Source organism: Poecilia formosa, unplaced genomic scaffold (assembly GCF_000485575.1).
Source record: "Poecilia formosa unplaced genomic scaffold, Poecilia_formosa-5.1.2 Scaffold599, whole genome shotgun sequence".
Classification (NCBI taxonomy): Eukaryota; Metazoa; Chordata; class Actinopteri; order Cyprinodontiformes; family Poeciliidae; genus Poecilia; species Poecilia formosa.
In genome coordinates, this window is record NW_006800538.1 from 104889 (window position 1) to 126892 (window position 22004).

The 22004-nt window shown below is 40.0% G+C and overlaps 1 protein-coding gene across 1 annotated transcript; it reads right to left on the reverse strand.

Moving 5' to 3' along the window:
* Positions 1 to 870: 870 nt before the first annotated feature.
* On the reverse strand, positions 871 to 20463 carry LOC103130023 (brorin-like). The gene is made up of 3 exons (XM_016665613.1): positions 20205 to 20463; positions 4787 to 5504; positions 871 to 1821 (listed from the first exon to the last, which is right to left on the reverse strand). Exons 2-3 carry the CDS (start codon positions 5423 to 5425, stop codon positions 1684 to 1686), a joined length of 777 nt encoding a protein of 258 aa, XP_016521099.1. The 5' UTR covers positions 5426 to 5504; positions 20205 to 20463; the 3' UTR covers positions 871 to 1683.
* Positions 20464 to 22004: the final 1541 nt, after the last annotated feature.

Below are 22004 nucleotides of genomic sequence, written 5' to 3' on the forward strand. Positions count from 1 at the left end.
CGAGACTGATTGCTTTCTGAACACTGGCATAATTTAACATAGTTTAAAACTGCTGCAACCAACATCTCTCCCTTTCACAACCCTGTTCACTCTTACCTGACTGGTAAAAATTAACAGATTATGAATTAATCTCCATGTACAATATAGATTTTGAGATTTGATGGGAAATTTCACAACCCCAGACAGAAAAAGCTGGATGATGTAATCAGGGAGATAAACTTAGAAAGCTCCTCTTGTCAGAACAGAAATCTTTCAACCCCAGAATCCGGGATTAAATGCTTGGCGGCGTTAGTCTTGGTCAGGTAACCTGCCGTCTTTGACAAGGGGAGCTCTGCTTATGCTAAACTGTGGTAATTTTATGCTAAGAACATCGGACGCTGTCTGAAAATCCTTGTCGGGTGATTGCGCCTGTGGATTTGGGAGGGGATATTTTGGAAAACAAATGCACAACACTGCACCGTTTCCCCAAGCGCCCGCGAGACTGATGAGTCTTCAAACACGACCCCTGCAAATCCACCGGGCATTGCACAGCAGGAACGATGGAGCGCGGGCCAAACTGTGCAAAGCTCCCTCAGCGTGATCAATATGTGCATATGTAAAAAGTCAGTGTACAGCAAAAAAGAGGAAAAGGGACCAATATCAAATCCCTGAGATTACAGCAAGCACATATTAATAGAGTGCATAATGCACCATGACGTCCAATATTTTTTAGGTTTTGATGCAGCCTTTAATTTAATGTAGGACGCCGTCTGATTAATACCTAATGATGAGCATTCAGTATGCAAATGTGTCCTGAGTTTAAAATAAATCATCTTAATGTGATATTTTGGGTGTAGTTAAATCAAACCGAACAGATGGGAGTCACGTGTTGAATAAGACATTTAATGAGTGTTTTGATTATTTAATCCACTTATTTTTACTGACATATTTACTGTATGCATCTTCTGACAGGCTTGAAACAAACAGCCAGTAATTCACATCCTCAAGAGTTTATCCTTTAATCTGTACAAATAAAATTCAACAAGCAACCTAAAAAAACCCGCATTAGCCAAACAAAGCCCTTTCCTCCGAGCATCAGGAGCGTTTTTCTTTTTTTTACTCCTCATGCATATTGTTTGCTCTTGTTGATATCAAACAGTCCGCGCCCCTTTAAGGTTCTAAGTCAGAGATACATATCGCAAGTCATCATTCTTTTTGCTGAAGGAAGCAGTGTTGCTGACATTGCCATGTTGCATTACACTCACACCAAGAAAACAAGGGGACATAATCTAGGACAAGCTGTCGGGAATCATCTGAAACAATTTCAGTTAATCGACTCTGAGATGCAGAAATCCTCCTTCTCATGGAGGCCGAGGATCTCTGAGATCATAAAGGAACAACAACAACAGGACACAAACATACCAAATAATCTCATGATGAGATGCGTTCAGACGTCTAAATCCAGATATTAAAGGAAGAGTAAAAGTGACACCTGCATGATTTATTTCGCCTCATTAGGTAAAGATCAGTCAGGATTCAGGAGAGTAAACCTGATATGCTAAGATGTTGCAGACTGCAGTGCAGCACGCTGTGTTTCTGTGTCAGCAGAATGAACGCCGGGCTACAAAGCCCTCATTACTTCAGCTGAAGTGAAGCAGAGAAACATTTGATGCTCCACCCGGAGCAGCTTCTGCTGGGGAACCGTCACTCACCGCTCTTGCAGATGGGACAGCACTGGTCGGGCTCGTACTCCGGGTCCACACACTCAGTCTGAGGACAGGCGGACACCGAGCACAGAACCTCTCCACTGGGCTCACACCGGCACTTCTCACACGGAGACACCTGAAGGACAGGGATCAGGTCGGCCCATCAACAAAAAAACACTAAATCAAACGCTTCTGGTCTAGTTTCCAGTACAGATATCTTAGCTTAAAATAAGATGAAATTAATGGCCAGTAACCTTCATGCAACATATATGAGCTTGTCTTAAGTCTATAATTTCTTAATATTAAAATAAAAGTACTAGTACCCTGGTTGATTATATAATTTATAACAAAAGAAAACTGTCTTGATATAAGTGAGATAATAAACAAACATGTTTTAAAGACATACAGTGAGGAGAGATCAGCTGATTTTCTCCTCTCTCAAGGACACAAACACTGAACTGATGAACCTGTTTGAAATCCTGCTTTTCTCTCCCTGTCCGAGTAGCAAACGGCGCATTATGTCCCTCTCTGACTCCGTAGTAAAAACTGTACATCTCTGAGTTAACGCTGTTGTTCAGCAGAGCTAAAAATAGTAAGAACACGACTGTGTGTTTGTCTCTGAGGGTTAAGCAGCTAGCATGAACGTATATGGAGGCTTATAAAGACCTGCAGGCTCTCCTCGTCCAGCCGGTCAGCTCAGACGGACGTTTATGTCTCGGCAGTTTTGCAGTTGGTCCATCTGCTCTTCATGTCCAGATGATGGACTGAACAGAGCTCTGTGAGACGTTCAAAGGTTGTTGTAAAAGCTAACTCTGCTTTAAACTTCTCCACAACTTTCTCTGTGACCTTTCTGCTGGGATCCTTGGTCTTAATGATGCTGTTTGTTTGCTTATTCTGCGACGTGTGGAGGTAATTAGTTGAACTGGAGGTTTTCAGAGGGATCAGATTAAAGGGAACTCAATACAAAAACAACTTTATCAGACTTCTAATTTAAAAACACAGCTCTGGAAAAAAATGATCAGTTTCTTTGATTTTACTCTTCATAAGTATACGTTTGAGTAAAATGAAGATTGTTCTTTTATTCTATGAACTACTTACAACATGTCTCTGAAAAAACAAACAAAAATTTAGTATTTATATGCAGAAAATGAGAAATGGTCATAATAAGAAAAGAGATGCAGTGCTATCAGACCTCAAATAATACAAAGAAAAGAAGTTCATATTCATTTAGAAACAATACTAATGTTTTAACTTGGGAAGAGTTTAGAAATCAGTATTTTGTTGGAATAACCAGGAGCTTTTCGGTGCCGTTGGCTCTTCATTTTTTCCAGAGCTGCATATAGTTGAGCTCTCAACCCATTAAAAACTTAATCAGATTAATCACATTCTTTTGCTGTGATTAATCAGCATTAATCACTATGCTTAACTTTGTAAGCTTGAATTGTAAAAATGCATTTTTTAAATAAATGTTAAAGAAAACATTTTATTGTCTCAAACCAAACTTCTCACTTTTCCAGGTTTTCATATTCAAGAAGATTTTTTTTTAAAGTAATTTTGTTTCAAACATAATTTTAAAACTATAAACTGGCTGTGAATGTTAATTCACCGCTAAAATAAGTTCCTTGGTTTATCCAAACATCCATCTGGGTGATTTTTTAAAAACCAGACTGACGCTCGTCTCTCATCTTTTCACTCACTTTTGTGACACAGACAATGAGAGGTTTTTAGATAAAAGCATGCAATACAGTTAATCTGCATTATGAAATATTAATGTGTTAAACTATTTAGATTAATCGCAGGTGAATGCATTAACGCATTAATATTGACAGCCCTAATAAATAGCACATAAAATTTCTGCTAAATACTTTTAAGCTTGTGGCTGCAGCACAATAGAATATGTAAAATTTCAAGGGGTTTGAACATTTCTGCATAGCTATGCACCTTACACGCACACAGAGATACACAGACACACACACACACACACACACACAGATACACACACACAAAGCTCAATAAGACTGCCTTGATTGTTTAGCGGAGTATGTATTCAGTGTCAGAAAGCCACATCTATGGGGAAGTCTCAGTTCTCTCAATTTTATTGCCAATGAGAGCCTCATTTTCGAAAGGGCAGAGCCGAGAATTGAACTACCCTATTCAATCAGAAGATAAGGAGAAATCAATAGGAACTGGGAAACAATAGAAAGATGCTTCCAATTTCCTCAGCGCGTGAGTCTGGGTTGTCTTTCCGAGTGTTTCTGTGTGTCTGAAAATAAAGGAGGAAAAGGTGGAACAAAGGCTGGGGAGCGTAGAGTTTGATTTACATTCAGAGCGTGCAAGCACAGGTTTCATTTTGCAGCTGCTTATATGAAGTCATACACCTCTAGTCCTAACAAGAGAGCTGATGCTCGTTCTGCAGATTGCTGAAGCTTGTGCCTCCGCATGGCACTCCACTGTGAAAAATGGAGTGAGGTAGCACTTAGCACGATGCCCCAGAATGTAGCAATCAAGCATAAAAAAACCAGCCTGTTGCTCCGGTTCAAAGCTCCTGCCCTACAAACGGCCCAAAGCCTGACGTATAACAGCGGGGAAGACTTAGAAGAAGATACTCCACATTAGGCTCAACCATCTGTGGAGACACTACATACATAAAAAGAGGCATTAGGGTTCAATTTATTGTCTCATAAGAGACATAACACTCAGATGGTGGTGCAATCCTGAGTCAAGTCTCTTTATGAAGACGTGACAGCAGATAAAAGAGTAAAGACCTCAGTGATGTGTCTCTCCCAAACGCCCACATGTATGAGCATGCCCTGCAGAGCTGGAACATTACTGGAGCTGTAACTCTTTGTATCGACTGAATATGGAGGCACTCTGCTGAAGCTGCACGGCTAAAACTCAGCCTCTGGTAACATTCTGCTACACAAGTGCTGACCTTTGCCATTATAAATGTGCCTGCGTGCTCGCTTGTATGCTGCAAGGCAAGGTTACTTGTTTCTGTGTAGCGGCGGTAATAAACTCCATTGATAGCGTGGAGTGTTGGTCAGCAATTCTTTCAGGTCGGAGCATGTCATCAAGGACTGAAAGTGGTAAAACGGGCTCACCTTAAACTCTTCTAGTGAGGCGTAGACCTTGCCCCGAAACTCGCAGTAGTTTTTTTTCTCCTTGCACAGAGGGCAGCACTGGCTGGTGTCCACTTTGATGCAGCGAGGGTGGACCTTGGGACATTCGGGCTTGGTGCACAGAGGGCCCTCGTCCGTGCAGAGGCAAGGACACGTCGAGGGGCCCGGGGTGAACTGGTCGCCGATGGCAAACACGAAGCCGCTCTCGTCCATGCAGCCTTTCCCTCTGTAGTCCGGGTAGGCGTACTCGTCGATGGCATCCAGGGAGAGGGCCACGTCGCTGGTGGGGCCCTCGTCTATTTGGTTTAGACTGTCCTGTTCACTCCACTGCTGCTCAGATTCGCCACCTTTCAGTCCGCCCGACAGGGAGCTAAAGCTGGGCCCGGTGAGGTCCGGGGCAGTCCTGTTGGGGCCGAAGGCGTTGGTTTCCTGAGCGGCGTACTCCAGCGGCTCCTCTGGACTCTGCTTGTCCTGCTGTTCGTCCTGCCGGGACTGGGTCAGCACATTCTCCAGACGATCCCGGCTCACCGGCAGCGTCGCTATGGGATTGCACAGGGCGCTGCTCATCAGGAACCCCAGAAGAAGGAGAACTTCCGCTGCCATGGTAACGGAGTGCAGCATCTCTTCCCACCACCGGCAAGGTGGGAAAACACCTTGGCTCACATAACACAGTTCACATCGCAGGTGCGAGCCAGTCCATCTGGAAAAAGAAAATCAAACTGGGGTTACGTGTTCAGCACTTTGTCACTTTTATCATATCGGCTCTGATTTACGTCTGAGTCTCGTTCCCACAAGCAAACCACCACTGAGTGTGAGGCAAGCATGTAGCATCAGTGAATTGGATCATCAGGAAAAGAAGTAGACACAAAGACGCGTTAGGAAATCGATAATGCTTGGTACTGTAACACTTGGCAGCATCAATCAGTCTCTGCGGTGTTAGAGTTAGGGGAAAATGGCCAATGAGGGAACTGAATGTCACCCTGCTAAGGACCTCATGGAGCAGAGAGCCAGGATCAATGTCTGTTTCTTTTCAATGAATCGCAGCCAACAGTACATAAAGAGAGATTGATTTGAAAATGGAACATAATGCCATCTTGGAAAGATAACTTTACAACAGATTTTAGAGATATGAGAGTAGCAATGTCAGTTTAAAAGTAAAAGCCAATCTGCTCCATCTCTTTTATTTTTTTTGCAAGAAAGCCAACAAAATGTCACTTTGAGACCCTTTCAGCACTCAGGAGTTGACGTACGCCGGCTAAAAGCCCTCGGATCAGCTGCAGAGGCTGCACATTTTTAAAAACCATCGGCCGATGTTTTTGTTTTTGTCTCCTACTTAACTTGATTTACTGCATCGTCTTGAAATTCAAATGCCTCCTATGATGCGTCGCTGTGTCTGGTGGCCTACTTTCATTCATTTCCCTCACACCCAATGTTTGGTGTGATCGCTGAGCTCCTTTTAATGGGCTGCAGTCAGTTTGACACAACTTACTTTGCAGAAATTTTTTTGATTATTTAGCACTGACAGACCCAAGTATTAACTGGAAAGTTGTGTCAAAGCTTATTTATGACAAGTTATTAAAAGAGGGCAGCTGCTCATAAATGGGTGCATAAAGTTCCTGACAAAAATGTCCGTACTCCCTTTTATTCCAGCTTTTAATTATAACAACAGACTTCTACATTTTTCATTGTGAAATTACAGAGTAACTGTGAAGTGAAAGAAAATTATACATATAATCAGCCCCCTGTACTCTGATACCTATAAATAAAGTGCAACCCACTACTTTCAGAAGTAAAGGATAAAGTTTTTCACAATTTTACCATGAGTCAATTAATCATTTATTTTATTGTGTCAAATGTGAAAAGAATTGATCAAGTAATATTACTCAAACAGAGAACGACTGTGATGAGAAAAACTTCAGTCGTTGTGCTTTTATCTGAGATTTTAAATGCAGGCTGATAAAACCCCGTACTTGCTTTTTGGCTAACTTCGCAGCGATTTCACTATCAGTATTGGATACTGGTATGCTCAATCCATCATTTGTGAAATTTTTTTATCAAAAAATGTAAGTAATTTGCTAACAAACTCAGCAGTGGTACCCATGGTAACTCTGGAGGAGCTGCAGAGATCAACACCTTGGTAGAAGAATCTACTAGAGGTTAACTGCACAAATATGGCCTTTATGGAAAAGCAGCAAGAAGAAAGCAAAAGTTAAGTAAAAGAAAGAAGTCAGGATTGAAGTTTGCTTTAACCTACAAACATTTGGAAGGAGATTATCTGGTCAAATAAGTCCTGAGCTGAATTTTTGGCCTACCTAACCTGTGGTGAAACATGGCAGTTTAGCAAAATAAAGGCTGATGCTGTAAAAATACCTAATAATTGAGACTTGGGAGAATATTCACCAGAAAAATAACCCAAAATATCCCACCAGAACTTCAGTGGGCTGGTTTATATTAAAGCATATTCATGTGTTAAAAGTGACCTAGTCAAAGTCAAAAGCCTAAATCTAATGGAGAATATGTGATTTGAAATCCCAGCTTGCAGATGCTCTCGATTTAATCTGCCTGAACAAGAAGAATGTGCAGGAATTTCAATCTGCATGTGAAAACTGGAGGAGAAATCCCAAAGACTCGCAGCTGTGATTTCAGAGAAAGACGCTTCTGAAAAGTAATTACTCAGAGGATTTCTATTTGTTCAAAATCAGGAATCATTTTCCCTCCACTTCATCATTACACGTCTCTTAGTGTTCAACACAGAAAATCCTATGAAATATGTTTAAGTTTTATCTTTGCAACATAAAATGTGAATTTCCTAGAGGTGTGAATACTTTTCAAGGCAGGTTTAGCTATGTGGAAAGAAACAAAGCAAACCAGATGGAACACGGATTCAGTTTGAGTGAAAGCAAACCAGATTCCCGCCGCATGTTTTAGGTGACGCCTTTTGATATTCATGAATTCAGCTTCATTCTGCGGGACAAACGATGGCACCGCTATCACACCGGCGGTGTTTCAGGAGCGTTTCTCCCTCTGAATTGCCGTGTTTGAGGCGGAATCCTTGCAGGCGGCGGCGACAAACGAGGAGGAAGCAGAGCGAGGTGCATACCGATAACGCTGCTGCAGCTGACAGAGACGGGGAGCGATGAGCCCTGGCCTCATTAGTAAAAGGACCTCATTTGTCTTTTCTCAGCCTCACCTCTCCACCCTAACAGCTGTTATGAGCTGTCACTCTAATGCCGCCGCCATGGCCGCCGCCGCCGCGCTCTGTGTGGCCCTCGGGGTGTTTGGCAACATGAAGCAAACTGGCCTGGGCAACACGATGCTGCTTATAGAGGACTGGTTTCCTCACTGCCTGTGTCTAACGATGAAGCAGACTGTTTACAGCAGCTTGTTGTGTCACAGATTCATGTCAAAATGTCCCCCGAGTGAATGTTGGTGTCATGGCTGGCTGAGTAACGAGTCGGGGTAATGCGCTTTAAAAATCCAAATTGGACATAAAATATGAAATAGCACACTTGGCAAATAAGCCAAGCACTCAATAAAAATGACTTGTTGATCCGAAATGTGTGCTGGATACAAATGTGGTCAGCCAAGACCACAAAAGAAGAGATTTCAGATCCAGACTGTTACTCTCTGGACGTTAATTCTGTACCCATTTCTGCTGCCATGCCTGTCCCACAAAGAGTTCAAAAATCTTACTTATAACTTAAAGGGGAAGTGTTGTGTGCTTTTCAGGCACACAGTGCCAATTTATACCACAATCAAGAAACCGTATTAACATCAGTTGTTATAAGAATGCCTTCCTGCTCTTTCTGAAACCTTCAGGAAGTCATCACTTCACAGGAAGCTGTGATTTTTTTTTAACCAGCATTTCTCTGAGAAGCAGCTCCTAAAATGAGCTCAGCTGATGCTAACTCTAACAGGTGTTTGCTAATTGCTGCTGGCTAGTCTGAAGGAGATGAGTGGGAGGAGCTAAGTCGCATTTTGAACAGCTGAATGGTTGCCATGGAGATTAAACGATTTCTCAAACATGCATGAAAGAATTGAAGCAACACTCCAGGTATGCGTTTGATGAGAGAAAGAAAAAGTGAATATATTGTACTGATGTGATACTAATATTAATCTACTGATACTAATCTGGAACAAACTTTCAGAAAACTGTAAAACTGCTGAAACCCTGAGTTCCTTTAAATCAAGGCTAAAAGCCTCCTGTTTAGAGCAATAATCAACATATTTGATGAATATTTGCTTGATGATTTTGATGATGGCATTAGTCAAAATATAATGTTTTGTCATTTACTGTAAAATATCAGTCTGAGTGTTTAAATGTGTTTCACTTATTGAATCCAAATTAAATTTTCAAAAATAATCAAATTTACTAAGAGTTACCTGTAGACGGGAAAACACAAGGAATAGCAGATTAATGATTAATAACTTCTATACAATCTGATCAACTAAACTAAGGCATAAATGAACAAAAATATGCTTCAGTTCCATTTAATTTACAGGAATTTTCAGGCGAGCTAAAAATTGTGGCCACAGATTTGGTAAATAATTGTTTCTGTGAACTGGATTCCCTCCAAATAAATCAAAACATTTACAAATTATGTTCAACTAAAGATTATTTTTTTAAATTTTGGGGGGTACCGATAAGGTTGGAGGATTCTTAAACGATGTTTGTGTAGTAGCTTCATTCATCTACCTTCATCTTTTAGCACTTTTCCAATCCTCCAAACAGCCCTGAGCCCGAAAGAGAGTATTTACCTTGAACCTTAGAATATTTTTGCAAAGCAAGGACATTTAATTATTATTCTAAACTGAAGTAATTATGGAAAAAAATGGGTCAAGTGTGGGTGTCCTAACCAACACATTTTTTTCTCTGTACTTCACCAGTCTTCACATTTTTCTCAGCAGATAGAGATGGAAACTATTTAGCTCAAAATATAGGCAGACATGCATTTTTTATGAAGCATATAAGTATCAAACTGAGAAAAAATTATAAATAAACAGATGATTGGCAGTTTCTTTCATTTCTTTGAGTCTGTGAGAAATTACACCCATTGGTTGTTTGTGCAGTTTGGGGAGGTGACAGAAATGCGACTAATATGGTTATTAATTATGCAGATTTTTTCTCTGCTGTTTACTTGTTTGCGTTTGCTCTTTGAGAACTGACAGCTGAAGCAGACAGCCTTTAAATCATGCAATTTCACTTTGAACTGCAACCAATTCACACTTCCTGCACAGACCAGTGGCTCCAGTCTCCAAGTGTCGTTTGTTGGCAATGAGGAAAAGAAAATGAAGCACAACAAATATTTGCATAAATGCAGAGCAATATGCTTTACCACCTTCGCAAATTACTTTTTTTTTCCTCGACAGTCATTCCATTCATATGACATCTCCCCGCTTTAACACAAACCTTATCTCCACTGAATGTTTAGCTAATTTCCACTTCTCAGAATAATGTCCAGCTGGTGTCATAGAAAGACATTTAAATGTAATGCAGTGAAATCTTATTAAGATGAGGTTGTAGATTATCCTTTTCACCCATTCTTCATGTTCAAACACTCTTTTATTTATATTCTTGTATATAAGCCATCTGATAAAAGGTCAGAGATTTATCTCTGGCCTACAGCTCTGCAAAGACTTTTTTTCTGCTTCGCTGCTCTACATTCAGTGCTTGCAAGGACATGCTGAAAGAGAGAAAACAAACAGGAAAAAAGATGTGACTTAGAGACACAATGGAGTCTGGGGAATACTGTGGATGAATTTCCAAACTGTGACAGAGACAAAGTCATTTCTGAGGAATCATGTTCCCAACACGAGGCGCTAGCCGCTGTGGAGTGGAGGTGATGTAGAAGCTATCCCTCTGTTAGCACACAGAGTTTACATAAACCGACATCGTCAAGTTCATTCGCACTGCTGACACGTTTAAAGACCCACTTCATAGATTAAAAAATAAATAAACCTGAGCTATGAGCGAGAAAACAGCTCTCCTATTAACCCTTCAACTCTAAATAATGATCTCTGGGAAACAAACACTAAGAAAATTAGCACCAGACACCTTTTCAACCACGCAGAGCAAAGCGGACATGTGCTGCAGCTGTTTGTACAAACTCTTCCAAATAGCAATGTAGCTGCAGGCTAAAACATATTCCAAATTAGCATAAGAAGAATTAATCACCTGCACATGAATAAATCATCAGTTTTGATGATTATGGCTTATTTCTGTTTTCTATAGTGGAAATGTTCTGTTATGACCTGCAGGACAGATGACCAGCAGAAAGTACCTGACACCGTCCAGCTGCAGGGAAAGACACAAAGAGCCTCTACTATCCAAGGAAAGTTTAGTGGAAGGAGGAGTCCGGGTACGTCTAAGGTGTTTTCACACCTGATATTCCAGTAGACTTGGTTTGATTGGAGATCAAAATTGCAACATTTGTCAGTATTATTGTTAATCTAAACATTTTTTTAAAACAAGTTTTTTAAAAGAATTTCTGTAACTTTTCAAACCCAGAAATTTCCACCTTGTTCTAGAAAATGTATGAGATTAATCTCAAAATGTCCAAATGTTTTCTAATAGACTTTCAAATTGCCAAACTAAAATTTCCAAGTTTTTGTTGAAAACTCCTGAAATTATGAAATGTACTCCTTTTTTCTATCTGCAATGGCTCTAATACATCATCATACCCAACAGACAGTTTCTAATTAAAAAAAACAAACAATGGTCCAAGTTTCTCCCTTTGGATTACAGTAAAGTTTGCATTTCATTTGGAAGTCGGTCTGGTGGAAGAGTGGAGTCTGTTTCCACAGGAAACAGTCAGTGATGGTTTGGTTGCCAAGTCATCTGCTGGTTCTGGTCCGCTGGGTTTTCTGAAGTCCAAAGTAAAAACAGCCGTCTAGCAGAACATTTTGGACTCAAATCAGCAGCAACAGAAACGTGTTGTGTTGTTTATCTAATTTAAATACGGCAGTAAGAATTGTTTTATTGTCCTTACATGCATTAATGTTTGTCCCCTGATCGCTGTGCTGCTGCCGCACCAAGCTGTTATCCAGTGTTGTTTCTGAATACATCTTTGATTAATAAATAATGCTCCAACCAGCCGCAGCGAGCCTAATAAACCAGCAAACAAACTACACATCCCTGGCAAACAAAACACAGGCTAATAGTGCACATTATCCGATCATACCATTAGAGATTAATGGCTGAGTATTTAAATTACACAGCCTAATGTTGTGTCTGTTGCACCACTGAACCAGAGGATGGAAATGTAGTCCATTCAAATCAGAGACCTGACAGGTCGAGCAACAGGAGGGGGAGGGGCGCTGAGGTCACTCAGCTGCAGAGGGAACCGTAAAAATGAAACGTAACAGAGAAAAAATGAGTCAGAAGAAATGGTGCCGTTCCTGCAGATGTGCTTCAACTACATAATATATCATAATGTAATTAATATTTCAGGTCTAGAAATGCTTACAAAAGTTCATGGGGATTGTTTTGTCACTTCAGTACCTTTCCCAAATTAATTAACTCAACTATTACATTACTTACTGTAAGATGAATGCCTGGCTCTAAATAATGCAGTTCTTCTTCTTTTGTTTGAGATTATGAATGTGCATCATGTTAGACTTAAAGCAATATGTGTTCATCACTTGGTTGAATTAATTTTCTCAGGACTCCTTCTGTTCCAACTTTAAACTATAAATTATTTAACGGTTCCTCCACAGAGTTAAGACCTAAAGCTGATGACCACATTCACTCTCACTCCTTAAATGTGCAAAAACATTCAATTAAATTGATACTTTTTTTTATAGCAGTGGCTTAATAACACTCTAAAAAATTGAGGAAAATCCAACCTTTAGTTAGTAGAGGAAACAAAAATCAAACGTTAAGGAATAGGTTTTTTGTTGTTTGTTTTGGTTTTTTACAGAATATCAGGTGGTGTAATTACTGCCACCCTCATTTTGTCAGTAGGGCAGCACACAGAGAGAGGGATGTCTGACCATTTATTACTGCACAACCTGTATAAAGCAGGGGTTTCCAACTCCAGTCTCAGAGAGCAACTCTGATGCAACTTTTCAATGCATATTTGTTGAATCAAATGAACATTTTATTACCAGGCGTCTAAAGAACAAAAATATATTTAATTTTTCTGCATTGGAGCAGAAATGCATCAAAACATTGGAGGCCAAAGAACCTAAAGAAGATCCGTTTTCAGTTTTCTATCAGAATCCACCAGGTTTTTATTTAAAAAGCCTCGTTGTTTTAAAGGATTCATGATGCCATGCATTTTAACAACAGGCCCACAGCACCACACATCCTCCTCCGTACTCAGTGGGCATGAGGTGCCTGACCAAACGTCCATCCTGTGATTTATTCCCAATGCTTAAAAGTGTTTGTCACAGAAAATCCAACATTTTTATGTTTGTAATGGAAGGAAAATAAAATACTTTTTTATAGTATTTTTAGCCTCTAATGGTTGTCATGGAAACTTGGTGACCCCCAACAGTGAGTTTTTAAGATGTATTTTACTCAGAGTTGAGTAGTAACCTGTTACATTTACTAAGTTATATTTACTTGAGTGACTTTTTGGAGACAAATTGTACATTTAGGAGTGTTTTCACTACGCTGTACTTTTTACTTTTACTCGAGTAAAATTTCTGGATTCTCATCCCAGTGTGAGTAACTTCACCGGATGAAAAACAAACATGTTTTGACCAAAAATTAACTAGACACAGACACAAACCTGCAGTTTTTGTTAAAATTTTATAAGTTTTATGTTGAAAAAAATAATAATTTGGGAAAAATAGTACTTGGTCTTCGTCCAGCTTCTTGGCCAGCGGCTGAAATAAATGGCCTTCTGTGTCACATCAGTTTATTCTCCAGGAAACAAAGTCTATTATTATAAGTCTATTATTATAAGTCTATTATTAGTCATAGAGTCTAACCAGACTTTATAACCGTCACTGCTCCCAACAAACTCATAAAGTTTTTATATACATGCTGGTACTTCAGCTGTTTTTAGTCATTTTAAATAACATTTCTGCTTCTATCTGCACATTTCTGTTTTTTATCACTTATTGTAGATAGTCTGATGTTCCTAACAGATAAATATATACACACATTTTGTACATTTTGATCCTACACAACTGGACATTCCTTTGGACCAGATTGCTTAATAACTGCAGAGTATTTATGTTGAAATGTTGTTTTTAATCACACAGTATGTTTTATATATATTCTTATCTTTGCCTGAATCTACGCTTTGATTGCAGTAAAATGTCTCCAATGTGGGACAATAAAAGTATTTCTATTCTATTCTTAATTAAATGTTCCTACACTGCAAAAACACAAAATCTTGCAGTTTTGGTCTAATTTCTAGTGCAAATATCTTAGTATACTAGAAATAAGACAAAACTATGTTACATGTAAAGTTTTAGTAAAGTAGGAGTTTGATTTCAGTCAATAATCCCTTAATATTGATGAAAAAGTTCTAGTTCCTTTGGCAGATTATTTCACTTATAACAAGACATGCTTCCAGTATCAGTGCCTATATTTTGCAGAAAAGTAACTTGCAAGTTAGTTTTGTCTTATTTAAAGTATTTACAGTAGAAACTAGACCAAAAATACTTGGAAATATTTTGTGTTCTTGCAGTGCAGAAGCTGTGAATCATTTGGAACAAAGAAGAAATGTATTTTACAGCTATCTGCATCTTTACCAAGCCTCCATGAATAAGAACAGTTTGCTAAATACTCAATTCTCACATTAAAACTAAAATCTGGAAGGAATTTGACCTTTCATGAAGAATGTGTCATCCTCTTTATATCACCAGCCACTCCTCCGTTTTACCTCTCTGGATAATTAGCATCATTTTTGCTCGCTACAATAAAAGCTGGAATTACATCTTTGCAGCAGGAGAAAATCATAATTATATTCCAATACACAAAAATGCATTCTGTTATTCTGCTCTCCCCCATTAACACTGCACATTTAAACGTTGTCGGTCCTCTGCTATTAACTCAGAGAACCGACAATGTTCCCACTTACCACTGACATTTAAATGTCTGCGCTTCTAGAACCCAAATGAACCCAACATGGGCCTGAGCGTTCTTCAGCCGGAGCCACGGCGTCTCTAAATCCCTCTGTCAAAGACCAGAGTCCCATCAAGGCCCGGGCTGCGGACCAGAACCTGCCTGACCACCCGCAGCGCCGCGGCAGAGTTTAATCAAGCGTGCAGGATTGAACTAGCTTCCAGGTCAGCCTTGCAGCGACGCTGACCGGAACGCGGCGGACGTGTGACTCACAAGTCGTTGTCATTTTTATCACGGAGCAGAGCGAGTCTGGACGATGCGTCTTGACAAAACAACCTGAGATCTTGCTTTGAGTTCGGCTCTGGCCAGTAATTCATATAAAGCGAAGTGGCAAGGCCTGGCCGACACAAGCGGCAGCAGTCAAGCTGAGTAAACACTGACCTGCCTCCCGCTTTCATCTCTGATGTCACTCAGGAGGTTTCTCCCAGCGAGGTTGATCGCTCTTACACTGACACAATAACGCTATAAATAGGAACGAAATGCACTGAGGCGTCGCTTTCATCTCCAGGAATTTTCCACACTCCAGATAAAATGTTTCCACCCATTTGTGGATTCCTAATTACACTTTAGTTTTGGCTAATACTCCTGGATTTGTGTGAGTAATGGCTGGTTTGCAAAGATGAGGCTGAACATGGGTGAAGTTAACAATGATCATATCTTCATCGCTGTGCTGTTTGTGGGTGAGTAGGAAAGAAAGCAGTGAAATTATCTGAGTAAATATGAACAGAGATAAAGTGTCATGGCGCCTGGGTCAGATGTTCCCAGTTTCCACTGGCTGTAGGTTATGATCACACAGAGCCGGCCTTGATGCTCGGCTCCAGTTTTCATTATTTTACTAATTAAATGTGCCACGGTCTTCTGTCTGAACACTTTATGACTCCAAAGCGGCCCGCATGCGCAGAAGAAGAAAGTAGACGTCACACAGCAACGCATTGTTTACAGAAGTGATAATTGATGGATCCGTTTACGGATCGATTTTAAATTTATTCAGCAGAGATTATCGCCACAAGTTCATAACCAGACAGAGGAAGCTAGTAAAAAAAAGAACAGCACTAGCGACAGCAACGGCCTTTACTTTAGCATCAGCTGCAGCTTCTGAAGTCTGATTGGATGTGGAGTCAGAGCTGAGAGAGCTGGGATTGTGATGTGATGCTTCACTGACACAGACGTCTTTCATCAGTTCCTAATTATAATTTTCAACCACTTTAAAAATCCAGATTTATCGTGTCTGACTTCTTCTGGCGCAGAATTATGACCAATGACGTAAAAGTAGGAAAAAATGTGACTTCAGACTATAGATGCTATAGATGCTATAGATGCTATAAATGCTATAGATGCTATAGATGCTATAGATGCTATAGATGCTATAGATGCTATAGATGCTATAGATGCTATAGATGCTATAGATGCGTATCCGCCTTCAGTTCCACATATGGAAATGGCACAAACTAGATTTTTTGTTCTGGGGTAAATCAGATTTGAGTCACGTTTACCTGCTGTGTGAACGTTAGATCTGTCAAAGTACTGGATGATAAATTGTCCCAATAATTATTACAATAAACAATAGTGTTGTTGTTTTGACACCATTTTCAAGAAATAATACTGCAAGTTTGTTCACTGGATGATATTTTAATGATCCAAAATACAACAACCAAAAACAGTAAATAAAATTAGGGAAGAAAACATTTACACCCAACACCATAAATAAAACTGATTATGGGGAACTGATGTTCTGCTGGGATAACTTCAGTTCTAACTGAAGGTGTATTCAGGATCCTCAGTTTGAACAGTGTGCAGCGGCTCATGTCCTCTCCTCTTGAAGGTTCAGTTTGACACATTCTGTCTTCCTAAACTTGATTAGGACCAATGAGGCTCCATCTTGGAATCCAGACAACATTTCATGGTTAAAATTAAAACTAATTTCTGTCCTTCGGTATTCACACAGATAAAGGACAACATCTGCTCACAAATAGCTAAAATCCAGGAATACCTGAGCCAAACAATAGCAAGTAGCAATTCGCCTTCATATTTCAGCTTCCCAAACTGCAGTTTATTTCAAATATTTAAGATTTACTCACAAAATAATCTGAACAGGGAATAGATAGGAATCCACTGAATGTCTAAAATGTCAATAGACATCAAGACCAGAAGTGAAATCTCTAAAATAGAGACTTTCCGATGTTTAATAGTTGTGTGAATGTAGGAAACATTCAGCCCAACTAGCATAAAAGTGCCTGGAACAGATGCTGGGACTCAAACCAGAAACACGCCTCCAGTTTTAATGAGCTGAGCTACACAAAAGCATGCTGCATAATGCCACCAGGACTTTTTATGTCTTCCTGTCACTTTTTAGGAGCAAATTAAAGTTTAACTCTCACTGCATCATTCCTGTGTCATCAGGGAGATTCGGTGAGTTAACCTCTACGGCTCGGAGGAGCTGCCATGCAGAGTGAAGCAAACTTATGACTCTTGCTGAAAAAACTCACATTTTGCTTTTGTGAAAACACTTTGTCTCAAATTTTATCCACAAAGCTTCTTATCGCCAATACACAGTCTGTGCAGAAAAGAAAACGGCTTCATATTTATTCTCCTAATCTTAATCCACACGAGATTAAAAATGACAATATCACAATATAAAATGTTATGTTTTGCTTTGTGCTTTCAGGTGGTTTTGTTCCTTTCTAACTTTTCAGTTGATTGATCTGTGTATAAACTAACCGGCCACTTCATTAGGTACACATGCACAGTTATGTGGCTGCAGTGGAGCAGCTGGTTGTGGGTTCAAATCCCAGCCTGGAGTCTTTCTACCTGGTCTTTAAACCGCTATGTGCAAAGACTAAGGACAGACGTGAGCTTTGGAATGGAGAAGGAAGTCGTGACTTTCAACGTTGCATTGTTGTTATTGGCAGATGGAAACTGCAAATATTCTCAGGTTTACTGAAATAATACGACTGAAGCAATTAATCAGATTATTGAAAAAACTGTCAAGTAATTTAGTATTCAATTAATTGTTAGCTGAAGAGTACAGACTTTAAAAAAGTAATTTACTGAAAGAACAACATACAACAAATATTTGTCTTTAATAAAGAAAAAGGAAAATCCTCTGTCTGTAAAAATGTTCTGTGCAGAACTCTACAAGTGGCATTTTAAGCTTCACCTGGTTCAAATTGTGTAAAACCAAAAACATAATCACCACATCAGCCTTATCCTGGACTAATGTTAAGTTAAGCAGAAAGTTGATGTTTGAACATCAGCTGCAGTTTCATCCTTTGCTGAAAATGATCGAGCATTCACTAAAGAAATGCCACGTTGTTGCATTAAAGGCAAGGAAATGTTAATATTCTTACCTTAAATATTGAATTGAAGGATTTGTATAAGAGGCCAAAAAAACCTGCAGAATTCTGATTAATAATCAGAAAAGTCAATAGATTAATCGATTACTAAAGTAATCGTTAGTTGCAGCCCTAGTTGTGTGGATAAAAATACTTTGTTGATGCCGAAAGTCAAAGCAGAAAAGACAAACTGGTTCCATTACTGGAGCTCCAGTTAGTGGATGGACTCCAGCAGAAAACCAAGAACAGGAAATGATGCAGGAAAAGACTCACCAAAGTAAAAGGTTGGAGAAAATAAACTGCAGATTGTAATGAGTCTTGAGTTCAGCTGCAACATTTAGACGGCACGATCAAAAGTTGACATGAACAACACAAAAACATGCCGCCTTGTATCAATGCCTCAGGCTGGTGGAGGTAGCAAAAAATGTCTGGGTTTGTTTCCTGGCACAATTTGAGTCCTTACATGTCAACACCACAGAATGCTTTAGTATTATTCCTGATCATGTCCTTTATGACCTCGAATACAAAGATTTCCTCTTAGCTACTTCCATGTCATAAAAAAGACTGATATACTCCAGTAGCCTCCATCCACCTCTGGCATAAGAGATGACAGTGAAGCTGACAAATCTGCAGCAACAGTGTGCTGCTGCTGCATGTGAATAAGGAAGAAAATATCTGAGGAATGCTTCAGACTCCTTTTGGAGTTTATTCCTCAAAAAATGAAGAAATAAAAGGAGCAACAACCTGGTACTAGATAGGTGTACCTAATAAAGTGGCCAGGGCATGTATTAATATACCTGAAACAAAAAGATTGTGTCCACTTAGACAACACAGTGATTTGTCTGATTGGTGAATGGCCTGACTGGTAGAACCTCCGCAGACAGGAAGTATTCATCAGAGTAATCAGATTCCCGTCAACTTTTCAAAGTAAAATCCAGCATCTGTCCCTCCTGAGTGGATGTCCTTCAGAGGGAAACGCAGCTCCGCAGGGCTGGAATTAACTCGGAGAGACAAACCTGCCCTCAGCAGGGCGCACAGTTCATTTACTGCACGTTACAACTTCACTGAGCCAACATGAGATCCACACGGCAAAACACAACCAGAAAGCTGTTTACTGTGGGATTTTACATCAATTTCAAGGAATTTACTGCGGATTAGATGTGAAATGTTTAGATAGCTGGTTTGGAACCGACAAAACTGGTTTCGGGTTGTATAAAGAGTGATTTAAATCTATTTTTTAATGCGCACAAACAGTGTGAAACGATGAAACCCAATTAGAACATAAAGGGACACCGAGGAAGGATCCACGAATATTAAGCCATCTGCCAGTGGATGCACAAAGCTGCGGGGCTGTCTAATTTAATTTTATCCTCTGACTGGAAATGTTGCGAGTGACCCAAATCGGACGAAAGTTTGCCTAAACATCCCACAACAAAAAAACCCACAGCCCTTCCAGAGCTGTCACATAATCTCAGGATTATGGCAGTGCAGCAAGGTGAACATTTGCTCATGCACAGCGCCTGGCAGCAAAAGTCCGGGGCTGGAAATGAATGAAGGAGATGGAGAGAGAGCGAGATGGAGGTCTGACAGTGATGGACAGGCAGAAAATGTTGTTATTACAGCAGCATGCAAATAAAAGCCAGAAGCACAGACTATATAGATCTTATTATGATGCAACCACCTGCTTGGATGGACAGTCTGAATTTATTGCATTGTGCTCTTTTTTGCAGAATGGATGCTGCATCCTGAAGTGATGAAATCTCCTAATTTAGCGAATAACACACAGTTCAGTCACTCTGCTGCTGCCTCCACAGGTGCAACATCCTCTTGTGGCTCATTTAGCCTTTTTTAAGATAACATCCACAGCAAGTGAAAATAACAGCAACATCAGAGTACAAACTGCGATTAAAAAAACATTAAGCAGTGCTAAAAGTTGATTTAAAGCCAGCGGGATCCATCATAACGCATCCAAATGAATCAAATGTACCTGTGATCCTGGAAGTCAGTCGGATCCGTCCGTGCGCCGGGCTGAAGCTCAGCTCTCGGACAGCAACAAATGATCTGGAGTGGAGAAATGGAAACTGACGCTCGTTAAACGCGCAGTTTCCCCGGGAGGAAGCGCACGGGTCAGCGGCTCAACTTTAATCACCGCAGCGAGGGGAAGCAAAGCGATGCGCCGCGCTGCCAAACAGCCACTGATGTCCCCGCAAAGCTCGCACTGCCACTTTATTTCTCACGGTGGTGTGGCGCAGAAATAATTTATTAAATAGAGGGAGCGGGGGGGCGGCCGCTAGGTGGCGCAGAGAGAGGTGAAAGAGGGCGAGAGCAGGCGGTCAATTAGTGCGGTTCACGCACCGCTGTGATTAACTGCTTTGCATAATTATCCGCAATTAGAGAGCAGCGTCACGTGACGCAGCTTGGTCAAAGGGTAATTTGGTGCAAACTGACAAAAGGCCGCAGAAAAGGGGCTGTGGAAATGCAGATAATTGTGATAATTGTGGGCTCTTGCAGAGACGTGAATCAGCTGGTGGGCCAGAGAGCTCGGAAATAAATCCACAAGCAGAAACGGAAGTCAGTGTGACAGAAGGGAAGAAAACGGAAAGAGATGTAAAAAGAGCAGCGAGGCACCAGAATCAATCTTCAGTTAATTCCTTCTAATTTAAAGTGGAAATATTCAGAAAATTAATCTCAAAATCTTAATTTGGAATGCATATGGGGGGCAGGATGTCTGAAATAATACAAAATATTTCTGTTTAATGTAGTCAGAGCCGCACTTATTGTCATCCCAGCCGTGAATATTTGTATCCCTGTTTTATTAATCAATTTTTTTCCTATGATTAAAATTCCATATAGGCCATATTCATCAAACTAATAGAATTACACTCCTAGAGTCTATTACTGAATATGAGTTTCACTTTTTGAATTGAATTACTGAAATGAATCAACTTTTCAATTACATTCTCCATTATTGATGCACCCGGATGTTTGTACGCATATTTACACATCTTCTGCAATTCATATAAACACCAGGTCGTTTTATTAGGTCCAAACACAAAGTCCTGGTTCCTTTTCTTATTACGACCATAAATATTGTCATCATTTTAGTTGAACTTGACCCAAATTAAGTAATGTAGATTTTTATGTTATAAAGAGGGCAAAGCCAAGAAGTGTCACAAAGAGAGAAAATCCACTTATGAAAACTGTACTAGTGATATTAAATTTAATGTTTTTGCTGACCACTGCTTCCCTGGTGCAATCCCTGCAGATGATTTTTCTTTTCACTCTTGGTTGGAGAGTTTATTGCAGAAAAGTGAAGTCTTAGTTTCATCTGTCTGAAGCACACAGAACATGAAAATCCTTTAGTTACATTTATTTCAAATGATTTATGAGCAAAACTTGATGAAAAGTCACTGAAATGTTCCCAGTTTCCATGACATCTCCTCCTAACACCTCACTCTTCTTTTCTCCAAAAATAATTTAGTAACTATTCCAATGTGATCAGCATCGATTCCTACCGTCTCCAGCAGTTTTCAGTCTGTGTGGATCCTTGGGGAGTCGGCTGCAGTGAATGAGGAGAAAACAGAAACTGTCTGAGTTCGTTTCATAACCGTCTCTGCCCATTTCATGCTCTGTTTTTGAAACATTCCTTAACTCCTCTTGTGTCTCCTCAAATAAAAATGGATTTGTGAGTTTCCACTTGCTGGGGAAAGTTATCTGGCCTGTTCTCATCCATTTCCTGGGATGATTATAGTCAGAGTACCATTAGCACAGGCAGCCAGACTCTACA